This window comes from Centrocercus urophasianus, unplaced genomic scaffold (assembly GCF_019232065.1).
Source record: "Centrocercus urophasianus isolate 14NV4802_14NV808 unplaced genomic scaffold, USGS_Curo_1.0 seq_10, whole genome shotgun sequence".
NCBI lineage: Eukaryota > Metazoa > Chordata > Aves > Galliformes > Phasianidae > Centrocercus > Centrocercus urophasianus.
In genome coordinates, this window is record NW_024884142.1 from 85,160,958 (window position 1) to 85,177,214 (window position 16,257).

Here is a 16,257-nt window from a genome sequence, read left to right on the forward strand (position 1 = left end):
TCCAGTTTTCCCAAACCAAAAGAATTAGTCCTGCATTTCTGATATGCACATGATCCTACAAAGATCATAAAAATCTCCCTCCCACCCCAAACTTGAAAATATTTATTGCAATAATAGTTTTAGTTTTCAAAGGTCATACATTAGCTTTCTTCAAAAATTTCTAAGAGTATTTCCACATTATGCAGATAGATACAGTTACAGTATAGTGGATAGTGTGGTACAGTTATTTAGCACTTTTCTGAGATGACATCATTCACTTATATTCACAATTGAGCACATAACAATGCCACATAAGCCTTAAAATTAATTCTATCACATATGTATGAATGCAAGGAATCATGTATATCACTCTTAGATAGTATAAAATGGCCTTACTTTTGATAACTCATGGTACATCAAAGAAGGCAAATACCTAAACAATACAGTGAGACAACAGTAATGCAGTCATTAATAGAAGTATTCTTCTCCTACCAGGAAAGGTTACTGTCAATGTTACAACCATGTGATTTTTAAAACTGCTGACCCAAAGCAAGACGAAGAGATGCAAAGTCACTTACTCAGATACACGAAGGATGGTTTCCTTGCCTTCTTCCACTGAAATTTTGACATCATTCTTCACAAGCTCTACTGTCAGCAGAGCTCCTTTAAAAAAAACAAGAGACAAACATATTCATCTCTCTTGCAGTAAAAATACCTTTCACAGCAGCAACAAAACAGCTACACTTCTCATCTAATTTGACAAAGCGACTGAAGTGCTCCTTCAAGTAAGATTGCTCAGGAAAGAAATCACTGTTCAATCTCATATGCAGGAGAATTATTCTTGGCAACACTCGTGGTTTAAAATTGATAATGCCCAGCATACAGTAATCTGCAGTGCACTCAGTAACTGTCAGCAGCAATTCATGGTGCTTCCTGAAGGTACTGTAGAAATGAGTTCTGTACCTGAGTACATGAAGAGATCATAATCAAACGGTTTCACCTGAACAGTATCAAAGTGTACACCACCACAGCCCTGCCAATATTTTTAACACTATTTAATGTTTACAAAAAGACGTACCGAAAAATTCTATTCAAGACAAACACAAGAAACTCACACAGGCTCCTCAGAGTAGCTCACCAGTGACAGTGCAGAAATAAAAGATCTTGTAAGGCTGTTCACCAACTGGAGGACAGCTCTGTCCATATCCAAAGTGGCTCAATGTAACCTGCTCAGAACTCAATGCTCCATAGCACAGTGGAAGGGCTTGAACAAAGCACTAAGCTAACGTGGCTGCATTATTTCTGGGCTGGCTCTGCTCCAGACCCTGCCTGCTGAGCTGGAGGAGAGGAGCTTGTGTTTTTGTGCTTTCCTCACAAGCATATACAAAGACAGCAAGCTTTGCACAGGCATTACTTCAATGAAAGTAGCCAGAGGGCCATGCAGTAGGTCTGGAAGGGCATCTAACCAACCTGTTACTTCTTAGAATCACAGAATCATTGTAATTGGAAAAGACCGCTAAGACCGTTACGTCCAACCCACGTCCACAGTGCCCTATGGACAATGACTCCACCACCTCCCTGGGCAGCCTGTGCCACTGCATCACTGCTCTTTTGGAGAAGAAACTTCTCCTAATATCTGAGCAACCTGAAATCTTCCTGCACATTTCACCTTCCCTGAGAACAACACAGAGTCTGCCCAAGGCTGACGGTGCGTAGCTACTAATACATTGCCCTACATACAAGTCACAGGAGCTAGAAGCTCCCAGCTCCCACCTCAGTGCAAATGCCTCCTGTGGCATTAAGAACAGTAAGCTAACGTCCTTCTACCCCTGTATTCCACACGTGAAAGTCAGGGTGACATCGCTCACGCAATACATCTGAAAGGCCCATAAGTATGCTAATAGCACGGAAAGGCTTTGGAAACGACAAGGATTAGACTGAGCAAGCTGTGTAATTAATACTAGGGCCATTAATAGCTACCACACGCCTCCAGCGCAGCCATGATGAGCAGCACGGAGCAGGCAGCAGTGGGACGTGCGCCCGGCCGCCTCGTACACACGCTGCCAACGTGCTTCGCTCGTAAGATGTAATATCTCTAGCATCCTTACATAATCCCTTCAACTAAACCTCTAGTGCCAATTATCAGCTACAAAAACAAACGCTCCACAGCCCCTGCGTTCGCAGCTCAGACCGCACCGCCGCCTAGGGAGCCAATGAGGGGAAGCAGGCAGCCCGAGGACGGGCCGGGCAGCGGCCGCCCCTCACCGCCCGCCGGGGAGCGGCCGCTCAGCTCGCGGAGCCCGCAATGCTCCGTATGATGCAACGCGGCGGCACCTTGCGCGACCACAGGCACCCCGAGGGAAGGAGGAGGGCCTGCGGAAAGGAAGGGCCCGGCCCGCGCTTACCGAGCGGGGGGCTGTCCGCCTGCACCGTGAGGCTCAGCGCCGCCATCCCCGCCGCCAAGCCGGAACCAGAGGAGAGAGAGGGGAGAGGCGAGGCGGGGCGGGAGGCAGCGCCAGCGCGGCGGCAGCACCACCTCCGGCGGCCCCGGCGTGGCGGGGAGGAGCCGGTGCGTCACTTCCCGCAGCGGGGCTGGCTTGGCAGCTGCTGTCTGTCGTGACTGGGCCTTTCCACGAAGCTTCACTCGAGTTATCCGCCAGCATTCTTAGGGTTGGGCTCTGACGGGAGCATCAGGGTTGTTTTTTTATGCCGCTTTTGTGTCACGTCAGCAAATAAAAAAGAGCGCAGAATCATCAAATCGTTAAGATTGGAAAAGACTTCTAAGCTCATTGTATCAGGTCATCAACCCATCCCCACTGTGCCCTCAGTGCCACATCTCCACAGTTCTTGACACCTCCAGGGACGATGACCTGCAGGCAGCCTGTGCCTCTGTATCACTGCTCTTTTGGAGAAGAATCACATACAGTTTACCCTGTTCTCTTACAGGGGTACATTTCTCACATACAAGCCTAGCAGTGAATCAATCCAGTCTCAGAATTAATTACAAAACTAGTGCACTAGCAGTTTTCTCTAGGAGGCAGGCTCCGGCTCAGACTGCTGCAAGGACATTGCAGTGTCCCTGTGCTTTTCTGCAGTTTTACAGCACCAATCTGCTGGCAGAAGAGCTCGTGAATGCATGATTGGTGGAGCATGCCAGTGGGACAGCCAGACTAGATGATTTCCAGAAGTCCCTTCCAACCCCTACGATTCTGTGACTGTGTGTGCGACTGGACCTTCCCTGACAGCCTGTGTCTGACTCCTGCTGTTGAGTTTTGCTGCATATTTTCCATATATCTAGCTGTATCAGGAGGCATTCCAGTTTCCATAAGCATGGGAAACAGCTCCACGCATGTCTGTTTAAACACTGGATGGTGTATGCTCTACACTCAGTGAAGCAACCATAAATGAGCACAGAGATCAATATGCATACATCAGATAGATTGAGGATATAAGCACACAGGTGAGTGTTACCAGCAGTAGGTTCTGGACTTGACTTTACATTTGAATGACTATTACAAGGAAAGACTTATTAGCACAGGTTTTGTCTTTAAATCATTCTACATCTCATTTTAAATTGTTTCACAAACTCATACCAATATTGAAATGAATACGAAAGTAGCCAAGAATCCTGGAGAGATGAGAATTACAGAATCATAAAATCTTTAAGGCTGTAAAAGACATCTAAGCTCACCAACTCAGACCCACCAATCCCCACCATGCCCACTAACCATGTCCCTCAGTGTCACACCTCCATGTTTCTTGAAGACCTCCAAGGACAGTGATTCTACAAACCCCCTGGTCAGCCCGTGCCAGTGCATTATCAGTCTTTCTGAGGAGAAATTTCTCCTAATGCCCAACCTGAGCTGGATGTATAACTGAGTATGAAAATTAATCTGTACTTGCTAGGTAGTTCATTCCTCAGTCACAATCAACCTGTGGAATGACTAAAGTTATAAGGAGCCAAAATATGAGGAAGGCTGTAATTAAAACAGGCTGAATCTGTCATATGTGCTATTACTAGTCATGCACTTCAAGAAAAAGAAGACAGGTAGGCTCTAGATGAAAGGATTAGAAGCATGTGTTGTTCTTCTGTATGCAGCTTTTAGTGTAATTACAGCATCAAATACTGGCTGATGATAGGGCAAGTGAAGTGACAATCTCGCTAATTTATCTGTAAACGTTTTAAGGATAAGCTGTGCTCTCTGAAGAAAGAGCTTCCCCAGTTCCTTTCCCATGTTTGCACACGAAGAGACTGGGAATTCTTCAGCAAGAGTTGTCTCATTCACAGCATCTGGCATTAAGACGTCCCTGCTTGCTTTAAGCCATCTAGCCCTAAGAACAGAGCAAGCCTGGAGGTACTGCACTGAAGTCAGGTTGGTGCTACCAGTGCGAGGAAAGGATTGAATCCAAATTGCATGCAGTTTGAAAAGTAAATTGTAGGTGTTAAATACAAGAAATAAGCATAACTTCACCACTGTTGAAAACTGAATTTTGAAATTTTCAGCTGTATGGAAAATGTATTTTTTTGTATATTACAGATCAGAGCTAACTTAAAGACCCAGAGTCTGGTTATTAGGAAGACACTGAAGGGGTTTGGCAACTTTGCCATTCACAGTGTCAGCAGGGGTTAAAGAAAAAAAGTCATGCTGGGCATTCAGGCATTAAGTAAGCAAGGGCTGAGGTTCAGGCACCCTGCCTAATACCACAGACCTGCGAGCTTGACAGATGCCACTTTTCTATCCATACAGAGAACAGAGAAAGAAAACAGCTGTGTAGTCCATTGGAATTGGCAGCCACTCATGGCATGCCTCAGTATGAGTCACAGTCATTAATTAATGGAAGTGGCATTCTTCTTCTCTGCCTTCAGAATAACAAAGGACACTTTAAGCTGGCAGTTTGACAATTTAGGTCACCAATAGTTGTTCAGCAGAACTAAACTAAATTGTTATCTCTGAAAGAAAATCATACGTTTCCTCTGTTTAAGCTCAGTCTACCATCTTTTCCTGAGATAGCTGGATAACAGTAGCCTAATGAAGCATTGCCCTTGGATTCTTTGGGACCAGAAAGTGTTTTTTTAAGTGTTTTTGGATCTGTTTAAAACGTTAGAATTTGGTAAGCAATCTTTGTTCCTCCATTTGTGTCTAGAAGCACATTGTATTACATATCTCTTTTGGGTACAATTAGTGCAAGTAAAGATTTGAGGCATTAAGAAAATCCAATAGCCTTACAGTATGATGGCAGCAGGTCAGAAATGGGGGATGGGAAGAAATACAGCACAACACTGTTTCAATTACACTTTGAAACTGACTATTTCAACTAAGTCATTTCAGTAATTGGATGATTTCAAGCTGCTCCCTGCATGTAAGACCTCCTGTACTTAAGTTTCCTTCTGCTACACTGAAGGAAGAGCATCTCTGCTTGCATGTAACTTCATCTTGGTTGATATATAGCTTGAACTGATTGAAAGATGGTCTTTCAAAAAGTGAGAACAGGTAGAGGAGAAGTTTAAGAGACTCGCTAAGTAAAATAAAGTATATCATCCTAAAACAGTCTGATGAACAGATCATCAACTGCCTAAGTTCAATGAATCTTCTGCTGCAAAAATGGCTTTTAAAAGCTAAATCATTTTGAAACTAAGAACCCCCTAGAATTAGCTTAAAAACTACCACAGTTTTGCTAGATAGAGAGAACCACAGTGTACACTAAATGCTGCTACAGATATATGACAGAAGTCCTGCTAGAAATATATTGCCTCAGAAATTGTGTGTATTTAAAGGAGAATCTTGGCCTATAACTATAAGGGAAGCCAAACAGCAACCAAACCAACTTCACTTCATTCTCAAATACATGCATTGAAAGATCACATTTCACTTCAAAGAATCATAACCATCCACTTTTATTATAAATGTGATCATCCATCCATTTAAGTTCCTACTCCATCTGTATTTAACACAACAAAATCTTGTGGAGTACAAATGAGAAAAAACACTAAACAAAATTTGGTAGATAAGTTAAAATGAATTTGTGCCCTGAATACTAAGATGGCTTTTGAATTATATTGTTTAGCAGTACATTAACTACAGTCATGTTACATGGAATGAATACTCTATTTCCAAAGAATATGGAAAACTAAAGTTGAAGAAATGTAGTTATTATATTATTTGCTAAACATAGCAAAACAATTTGATCCAATAGTAGACAGTCTGCAGGTAATTTTGAAATTATTGAATGGCTTAATGTAAGAATTAGATTCAGATTCCATAAAACAATTTCAAACTCTGTTATCTTCTTTCTTTAATTTTTCTACAACCTCACCTTCTCGACTTCCCAGGCCAAGTGAAGACACTTTGTGCTCTAAGGCACAAGAGATTGTTTAACTGTCTTAGGAATACGACTGGCATAATAGTCATAATTTCTCAAAGTGGCAAGGACCCCAGCTGAATTCATGTGTTTCACTTCTTTGTTATATTGAAAAGAGTTTCCATGGATATCAGTTATCTTGCCTGCAAAAAAAAAAAAATATTTCAGTAAAAAGGAGTTGGAGAGAGATAATCTAATTTATTAGTACAAGTGATAAAATAAAACAAACAACAACAAAAAAACAGCCCTTGAGAATCATGTACCTGTCTTTAGGTGTGAAATTTAATCTTTTCTCCCAGTTTGTGCACAATAGCTTTTTCTCAACTGATACTAAATAACTAAGCAGTTGTGTTTCCTATCAGCAATATTTAAAATTCCTTGTTTCTGGAAAACTACAGCTATCACTTATGGATGAATTAAAACGCTTCCTGAGTAGATCATACACTGGCAGTTGATAGATAGAAAGTAAAATCCCAAGTTCAAGTAAGAGACAGGGTACATGTATACCACCAACTCTAGTATAATATAAAAATACCCCAGCTGGTCTTAAATGAGTTTTTGGAAATCACTTAGCAAGAGCAATACAGACCCTTATGCAAGCTAATTTAACCACGAGATACCTGCATAACAAGGAGGCTAAATACAGCACTGTGCTGCCCCAGATTGGTTGTTTTTTTGTGTCTGAGTTAACCTGCTTAGAGCTATCCCCGTTCTGAACATAGTAGCATAGATTACAGAGGAGATAAATAAATGATGTTATGAAGCACATCATTCTACCTACAGTGTGGGAGTTGCAACTAGATGATCTTTAAGGTGCCTTCCAATTCAAACCATTCTATCATCCTGCATAATTTGTTGCCCTTTTGAAGTTACTGCTTATTTAAAAGGGCTCAAAGCCCCCTAGTGAATCACGATCATTTAAAAATACATAGATACAGTCATTTTTCTTCCCAAATACATGTTTTAAAATTCTTTTTTTTTTTTTTTTTTTTTTTTTTTTTCTTTCCTTGTGATAAGTTTAAATAGCCTACGTTGATGCCATTTCACTTACCTTGGAAAGTATTTTGAATGCTATTAACTTACCTCCCACTGCATGTAAAATAGCTTCAGGTGCACAGGTATCCCACTTCTTGCATCCAGGACTGGCAAATACATAAGCAGATGCTTTGCCTTCTATGAGTTGAATGATCTGTCATGAGCAGACATTTAGAATCAGTGAAAAAATAACACCAGGAAACAGGGCTTTTTGTTACTGTTAGAAAATGAGATCATCTCAGGTGTAACTATACATATATATATAATTATAAGCATTGAGAAAGGCACTCTATTACCATCCTGAATTATCTATTTTTGTGATTGTTATAAATACAGTCTAAAGGATGAAAATTTGCTTTCCATTTCAGGAACAAGATTTCCTATCTTGTAGTACTTAATAAGGAAAAATGGAGATTGGCTCTGTGTTATCTTGGAGCCATTTGGGCCTGTGCACATGTTGGAGAAAAGAGACAGAACAGTCTGTTTTTGACAGCCATGACAAAAGGAAGTTTTCAAAATAACAGCAAAGGAGACATCACTTTGTGCTGTTCCTATTTTTATCCTTAGATGCTTGCTTCTAGACAGTTGGAGCAATAGCCTTATTATGATCAAACTGTATTCTCATTTAGTTATTCCAGCCTTTTTATAAATTTTACTGTATCTCTCAGAAATGGGACACAAGTGAAGATGGACCTCAGCCATGACCAGCACAGCCCTTGTTACAAATCTATCTGTACTGAATTTTGACTCCCCACCACATGGCAGACTGTGCTAGGAACAAAGGAGGAAATTCACGTAGGTAAACAAATGTTTTCATTAAAAATTCTGTTTCTTTTTCCAAAGATATAACAACCTCCCAATCAAACCAAAAGACTTAAAGTTTCCATACCTTGTTTCCTGCTCCTCCAACTCTGATAATGCTGTCTGGGTTCAAGGCACTGATGCATTCGTTTACCAGAGTACTGCCATGCGAACGGGTGGTAACAATGATGTGTTTTCCAGCTGGTACTTCTGTGAGCTGAAATCCAAAGGCACCTATGCCCAGGACTCCCCAGATTGTTCTGCCCAGTACAGCATCAGCTCCTGTCTAAGGAAAGGCCCAGATGATGGTTAACAACAGTGACCAGTGTTTAAAGCACAAATGGAAAAGAGTGGCTAGAGACATTGTTCCATCTTAGGGAGTATATTATTAACACTGAGATACATTTCCATGGGGCACTTAAAAAGAAGTACTCTACAGCTCAGACAGAGGAATCAGAATGCCTCAGCTCTCTTTCTGTCTATAGCAGTGACATGTTGTCCAGCCTTCAGGAGATTGTTTACTGTTTTCTAATCTGTGACATTATGGTGATGCATGATATTCTGTTTGCCATGACTGACAAACTAATATCTGCATATTTCTCTATTTAAGGCACAATCTGTTAGTGATATCTTCATTGTCATTTTGTCATGTTTTATCATACAGACGTAGAACACGTAGAATTAACTGATATGCATTGTATTAGCTCGAGATTTTTCTTTAAATCTACTAAGTTTAATAAATCAGACTACATCTTGAGGCTTTTCCTACTAACACATGTAATAGTGCATTCATCTCAATATATGCACATGTTGTAGGTTGGCTATCTTGGACTTAAACCTGAGATGTGGCCTGATGCACTCTAACCTATCTACTACCACTGATAGGTTTATGGCTGCAGATTTAGGGCAGTTACCACATATCACAAATTGTACAGATTTAGTAAAGCATCTGTAGCCTAGACTGTAAAAACACATATTTCTTTTTTCTAAATAGGAATTTCTTATGTACTGTATTAACGTGTACAGTACATATGTGATATATACTGTCATACTACACAAGCCTCAAGATTCACTATAACTATTACCAGGTCCTTGAGATTCAGTTCTTGGAAATAAACATTAAAAACTTTGCTTATGTGAAACAAAACAAAAAAAATCTTTTGTTATGTCATCAACTCCAATATACACTGCTTTCCAGTTGAAAGCTTGCTAACTGGAAATATCACTGAAAAGACAGTTACAAATCACCTAGCACTCTCAAACCAATGAGTGCATTTAATACCTCATAGTTGTAATATGGCTGGTTAATAACTCCTGCTATTGCTTTGCCTCCATAAGCAATTCCAATGAGAACAGTGACATGGTCAAGGAGACCTGTACAGAAATAATATGAAGGTAGTTATGCTAGAAAAAAAGAAAGCATTAAATGAATAAATGAATGAAAGTAAACCTTCAATAAAAGTCCACGAATTGATATGCAAGGTGGTGTCTTAAAGATGCAAATACTAATCAGGATTTTCTGGTGTAATGGGTTGTTTGATATAACGCAATCTTTCTAGCCTCAAGGTCTTCAAAGCATGTCCCAGAAAGAATTTCTCTAGTGTGAACTATGCTCTAATAAACACATAATGAGAAAAATTGAAAGATACATCTACATAATGACATGTGATTATATTCTTCTAAAAATGGGAGTCTAGATTCTTCAGTGGTCTTCAGAAACAGCAATTTCATGGCAGTTCTACATCTCATCCCCTGAAAACAGGGAAAAAAAAAATAACTAAAAGATTTGATGTTAATCAACTAAAAGATGCAGCAGGAAATTAGGGCAAGGTTTTGGCATACATTTTACAAGGTTTTTGTTTGCGTTTTCTTCTTTACAATAAAGTCTATTTCTATGGGCACAAATTGGGCTTTTCTGTGAACTATTTCTTTCCATAGCCTAATAATAATGATTCTGGGGAGGGTTTTATTTTATCTTGAAATGATGACGAATATGGCAAAATCATTTGAGTAATTTGAAAAGAATGGTGCACATGTAATGAAGCGTACACTTGTATAAACAGGAGATTTAGTTCTCCAGTTCAAAGTATGTATAAAAATGTAAATTTATTTGACTAAAGACCTTTTAAGACAATCTGCCAGCAATTAAAGACAGCCTTTTGCTCCATGGATTGATAAAAACTGGTAGGAACTTGATACCCCATCAGGTTTATTCTATACCTGTTAGGACTAAGAGTGACGGTTAAAAATTTCCATTGCACTCCCAAAGTACAGAAACAAAGTCAGCCTTATGAAGTAATATTGTATGTAACTCCTATCATGAACCAATATACATGTACATAATACTTTACTGCACTGCAATAATTTTTTGAATCAGCAGAACTGAGAAGCCAACCTTCAGTGTACTCTTTGGTTCCATCCAAAGGATCAACCCATATTACAAGCTGTTAAAAAAAAAAAAAAATAAATAAAGAACAGCATAAACAAATACAAATAATGTAATTAAACATGCAAAGCATATATATTTACTTTAGTATATATATTTACTTTTGTAAGGAAATAAAAATATTCCAGTTTTTCAGTCAGTGATATGATTGAAACCTACATTATTAGTATTTTACAGAAACCCTAAAAATCTCATGAGAACTTGTTAGGAAATATCTTAACAGAGGTATCAAGGCTTAAATTAAACATGGGAATGATATTCTCATGTCTAAAGTCAGTTCATTTTTAAAAATTTGAATCAGAAGCAAATTTCCATTTCTCACTATTGCACAAGGGGATACTCAGTGTTTCCAGCTCTAGAAGTGATGCTCATGACTACACAAGTATAATGTACGAGTATGAAACCAAAAAGAGAAACTGACAACACAAATTTATTTATTTATTTATTAATTCAAAGCAATATATAGAGGAGCATAAGATACAAAGTTATATATGTAAAATTACCTCTTCCTCTTTAATTCCTGTGTACTGAGCAGGACAAGTTTTCTTCAGTATTTCTTCACAATAGCCATCTTCAATTAATTCCTCATTTACTTCTTCAGGAGGTAGATCCTACGAAAAGGAGTCTCAAAATTATTGCAGAAAGGTGCTGCACTCACCTCAGAGCTGTTGATTTGCTTGCAGCTTACTTGACAAAGCTAACGTACTGAAAGATAAAATGGGACAGATTCCTGGTGGCTTTTTTTTCCCCCCTGCAAAGAGATGATTTTCTAAAACCTTGCAAAGCATATTCCACTGCAAGTTACAGCAAGCTAAATTGTTAGTATGAAACAAATGAGGTACTTACTTCTTCTCCTATGATTGTTGCTTTGGGAAACTTCCGTGTCAATGAAGCACAAATGCTCATTTGTACCAGCCGGTCAGCTTTGGTCTGCAAGTCATCGGCTCCACTCTGCCAAAAGGAGGAGAATTCATGTACATCAAAACATAACAAAAAGAGTATAATGGAATTCTAGCCTTAATCTTCATGAAACTGCTTATTTGGTGACATGAAATTTCTTTATCCAGCTACAGAAATTAACCACAGAAATGGAAGATAGTTATGGGTTACTTTTTTGCATGCTCCAAGCCTAGTCCATCCCTTATCTAATTGCCTACTCTCATAAGACTTGATATTTAAGTTTTCTCTGAAAAGCCCCGCTTATCCTCTAATAAATTTTGTTTGAATTTGATGCTGATTTCAGAACTTGATAGATCAAATTATTGCAGATCTCCTTGTTTCCATGACACGTGAATAAAACCAGTATAAAGTTGTTCTTCAAAATGGTCATCAATAATGTAAGAATAACTTGACAAAATATCTTTGTAACAAAAAAGAAAAAAAAAAAACACTGTAGAAAGGTTACAGAGAGAAGCATTATAAATGGTGATATTAGAGATGACTGGGAGGAAGGAAACTGAAAATCAGGAGTGGAAGAGCCAGCTAAAACTTCAGCTGTCCTTGCACCTCATTGTGATTAATGGATCACTGGGAGCTCACCGTTGTGAGGGAAAAGGTGGAACATTTTCTTCCAACTTTTCTGAAGCTTTCATTCAGTAAGGCCAGCCAGAATTGGTCTTCATGTTTGTTAATAGCAGAAAAATGATGAATTATGAGAACTTTGCATTCTTTTACATATCTCTTCTCTCCAGATTCCTACTGTTGCACTCTTTCTTTCCCAGCCAAGTTTGATTAAAAAGATTGCAGGAGTTCTCTGAGATTGCTAGCTCCTCAAACAAATCTTTCCTGTTGCTCACTGTTTTCAATCTGATTTTGACTGTAGTATTCATAAAAATAAGGTATTTAGAAGCTATATCACCTGCTACTTTTGATAGTTATGTTATACTGTACTTAAAAATATTTATTTGATATGAGTTCAAAATGTGCCAGTTTTCTTACATTAGAAAATGACTGAGCAATCTTTGTTGCACTGGGAAATAATGTTAAAACTTTCACTTTTTATTTCTTTAAGTGAAACTGAATTAATCAGTGAAACTGATAAAAGCAAGCATTTACGATTGTATTAAAATTACCTTAAGCTAGCTGGATCCTCAAAGAGAAAAAAGAAAGCTGCACAGGGACTCTTTATGAAGGAGTATAGCGACAGGACAAGGGGTAAAAAGTCTTTAAACTAAAAGAGGATAGAATTAGATTAGATATCAGGAAGAAATTCTTCACCACGAGGGTGGTGAGACACTGGAACAGGTTGCCCAGAGAAACTGTGGTTGTCCCATCCCCAGCAGCAGTCAAGGCTGGAATGGATGGAGCTTTGGGCAACCTGGTCTCATGGGAGGCATCCCTGCCCATGGTAGGGGGTTGGAAATAGGTGATCTTTAAGGTTTCCTCTAATCCAAACATTTCTATGATCTATGAAATAATACAGACCCTTCATGCAGCATATAATATTGCAGCATATTGATAAGGCTGGAACTAACTTCAAAGTTCATTCCAGCAATTCTAGTACTGCAGCCAAGACCCAGATCCCATTTCATCAGTGCAGCATACCAACTTAGAGCAAATTAAAAACATTGTGCAGATGACTGTCACTTCATGCTTCTTTTCAATTTAGAATAACTGCAGAATTACTTCGAAAAGTCATTTCATTTTTGTTTTAAGAAATTAAACATTGATTTGTCCTAATCCAAAATTACATGGCATAGTACTGTATCCTGTACTACAGATGTCAGGACACACATGTGGAAATTAATGGGAAAGATGCACTATTATCAATTCTGACATGCTATCTGAACATTGTGCTTTGTCAGGGGAATCGGAACAGAATTATGGTTTCTTTTCAGTGTCTGAAAAACCAGTAGAAATACAATTTAAAATGCACTTCTCCTCCAGCTCTTTTAATCCTTTAACAAGGAATAGTTCTCGATTCAAAGAGGTGAAATTTGGGTTTGACTGTATTTCCTTCCCCTGTTGTTGACCTTCAAAAATACCAGTCTGACTTGCATCTCGATAAGAGACATGAAATCGAAACAGAGTTAAAAAATACCTTCTCCACTATCCCCAGATCCCCTCCGGCCATTACTTTTCTAACAATTGTTGCAGCTTTTTCTGCAACAGAATACGCAGAGGCGACGACACGCATGAGCAGAGTTGGAGAAGCCATACTGAATGCTGAAAAGAAACAAAAAAGACAACATTCATGCTTACAGGGAAATATTTTACTTAACATTCCAAGCAGATGCAGTTTGTTTAAGCTGAATGAGAAGGGGAAAGTGAATTACTTTCTGAGAGTAGTGATGGTAAGCTGTGATTTTTAAATACAGTGAAGAAGTACACGGGGATAGAGTGTTATTTTAGGCACAAATTTCTAATATCAACATACTGACATTGGAACTACCTTTCCTCACTTAATTGGCATTAAATAAAAACTAACCAATAAAAAACCCCAACACAATTACAGCAGCAGAAATTCTTCATCATAAAAGCTATGAAAAAGCGCAATCCGTACATGTACTAAGCACTCATGTACTAAGTTCATTTTTTCCGTTCTGAACCTACAGAGTTCATTTGTGGCCAAACTCAAACACGAAATTACTGGACAGGATGCCAAGACCAACTTCACCCTTTATTTTATTGTAAAGAAATGGATTTTTGTATCTGGACTGATTGTGGACAAAGTAGGCTAATAATGCAAACACTGCACTTGTATGTGAAAATCTGTTCACCTAAATTTTACCATTCTTTCTATATTTCTAGAACTTCTCTTGATTTAAGTAAATCTCTTACATCTGCATTCCTTTTCTCAACACTGTAAGTCCTGTCATTGCATTGTCTTCTACATCTGTTCCCTAGAACATTTCAGTGCAATCCATTATGCCTTCAGTTCCCAAACTAAAGAATAACTACAGCTGTAACTAAACGCCAATAATCACCTTTTCCTCCCAGGTTTTCTCTGCGTTAGGAGTAAGAGGTACTGACAACCGTTCTGTATTCTTTAAAATACAGAGCTGATTGTTTTTTATGTTTTCCTATCCATTCTTCTACTGCATGCTTTTTGAGTTGAGCTCACATACATTACTTACTTCCAGGTAAAACACATGAGCACAGAGCTAGAGAAAAGACAGAGGAAATAATTAATCCCTGAACAGAACATGATAAGCATCTGGCTTCTTTCAGAGTCACAGACTGTTTGCAGCCATTGCAGCAAGTATTGCACAAGTCACTGTACAACAGGTCACTACACAACACACCTCCTTTCTTGCTTATCTACTCAGTATAATACAAGGTCTATAATGTGGTCTACAGCTACTGTATATGATGTGACTCTAATTTCACCTCTGCTTAGAGCAAATGAGCAATGTCAGAGGAATCAAAATCCTGCATGCAGCTGGTTTTAGAGCCTTCTCAGCATTTAGAAACATTGTATAGGTTTCTCTAAAAGTCAGAACTCTGAAGCTAAAAGAGTAGATTGATTGAGGAACTACTTTCAGAAAGCGCAGTAGCTAATGTTAATTATTATTTACTGCTCATGAATGGGAGCAAAGTGCTCCAGACTCACGTAGAATAGCCAAGGTCCAGCCCCAAAGCTGTCTGTCTTGGACAGGCAACAGCAGTCACAGGGCAGATTTTGGAAATGCTATCTGTGGCCAAAAAAAAAAAAAAAACAGCTCTGAAAGGACTGAAAAGTGATGGAGCAAATGCGTGTCACAGCAAGTTCTACGTCATAGCAAGATGTAGAACACACAGCCACATGAAATAAGTTAGCAGGAAGGAAAATTGAATGTAGCTCATTCCCGCTCTTACAGAAACAAACCTACTTCCTCTCTGTAGGGAAATCTCAGTAACCCCTACAATTCAAATATTCTTATGAAAAACAGGATTTATTAAAGAGAAACAGAAACAGCGGGTTCAACATTGCCTTCCCTAATACTGAGCAGCCAACAAAGTGCAAAAGCGCTCCTGCAGCAAGGGGTGCCTTCTATTTTCACAGAGCTGCACCTCCCGGGCGGCACCAGCCCCGGGGTGCCACACTTTTACACCCTCTTTCTGACGAGGAGAATCCCAAACGTACATTTCTACACCACGTTCAACATTATAACAGCTCGCTTTGGTCCAACAGGTTTGGGCTTTGACAGAACGTTTGCGAAGAGAAGTCACCTCCCGCTCTTAAATCTGAGCGTTCCTTTCAAAGCACGATTCGTAGGCAGTCCATCCTTTAGCCCAAGCAACCGAGTCACCGAATATAACTGAGTATCGCTGCCAAGTCAGCTCGCTTTCAGGGCTATTAAAGCAGACGTGTCCTGCAGCTCTAACTCACACTCAGACCTAACGACACTGCCGTACAACAGGAAGGGCAGCCCTCAGCCCAGCCCAGCCGTTCTGTGAAGCACCGTCCCGCAGCCCCGCTCACCTTCACCTCAAAGCGGACGCCGAGCTCCGCACGCTCCCTCAGCTTCCGGCAGCCTACAGTATTCTATCGCAGCCTGCAGCCGCCCCTCAGCCCCGCGCTCGGAGCGGCGCTTCGCCGCGAAGGGAAAACAAAACGCGTTGCGGCGCGGCGCGTCCCTTCTGGCGACCCGTCCCAGCCTCCCCGCTCGCCGTAGCACAGCCGGAAGTGCGCTCCGTACGCGGCCCTTGGAGCC

General features: G+C 39.8%; 2 protein-coding genes across 5 annotated transcripts in view; both read right to left on the reverse strand.

The window, feature by feature from the left end:
• EPRS1 (glutamyl-prolyl-tRNA synthetase 1) overlaps nucleotides 1-2,489 on the reverse strand; it is a 38,338-nt gene extending 35,849 nt beyond the window's left edge. For both annotated transcript variants that reach the window (XM_042825948.1, XM_042825942.1), the window contains exons 1-2: nucleotides 2,385-2,489; nucleotides 558-642 (exon numbers count right to left, since the gene is read on the reverse strand). In XM_042825948.1, the coding sequence (XP_042681882.1) occupies nucleotides 558-642; nucleotides 2,385-2,430 (131 nt within the window). In that variant the 5' untranslated portion in view covers nucleotides 2,431-2,489. The remainder of the gene's footprint in view (nucleotides 1-557; nucleotides 643-2,384) is intronic.
• A 3,361-nt stretch (nucleotides 2,490-5,850) lies between these two features.
• On the reverse strand, nucleotides 5,851-16,169 carry BPNT1 (3'(2'), 5'-bisphosphate nucleotidase 1). 3 transcript variants are annotated; one of them, XM_042826537.1, is made up of 10 exons: nucleotides 16,026-16,169; nucleotides 15,174-15,255; nucleotides 13,662-13,786; nucleotides 11,468-11,572; nucleotides 11,125-11,232; nucleotides 10,571-10,619; nucleotides 9,458-9,549; nucleotides 8,264-8,461; nucleotides 7,423-7,528; nucleotides 5,851-6,482 (listed from the first exon to the last, which is right to left on the reverse strand). In XM_042826537.1, exons 3-10 carry the CDS (start codon nucleotides 13,776-13,778, stop codon nucleotides 6,334-6,336), a joined length of 924 nt encoding a protein of 307 aa, XP_042682471.1. In that variant the 5' UTR covers nucleotides 13,779-13,786; nucleotides 15,174-15,255; nucleotides 16,026-16,169; the 3' UTR covers nucleotides 5,851-6,333. The 3 variants fall into 3 exon arrangements, with proteins under 3 accessions (XP_042682471.1, XP_042682453.1, XP_042682462.1); XM_042826519.1 differs by lacking the exon at nucleotides 15,174-15,255; XM_042826528.1 differs by lacking the exons at nucleotides 15,174-15,255; nucleotides 16,026-16,169 and adding an exon at nucleotides 15,687-15,949.
• Nucleotides 16,170-16,257: the final 88 nt, after the last annotated feature.

Excerpts from the sequence above, each read along its gene's own strand:
- BPNT1 (XM_042826519.1), bottom strand. The coding sequence starts at position 13,778 with ATGGCTTCTCCAACTCTGCTCATGCGTGTCGTCGCCTCTGCGTATTCT. Across the intron at positions 11,233-11,467 it reads CAACAATCATAGGAGAAGAA|GATCTACCTCCTGAAGAAGT; the intron begins GTAAGTACCTCA and ends TCCTTTTCGTAG. Across the intron at positions 6,483-7,422 it reads TATTTTACATGCAGTGGGAG|GCAAGATAACTGATATCCAT; the intron begins GTAAGTTAATAG and ends TTTTTTTTGCAG.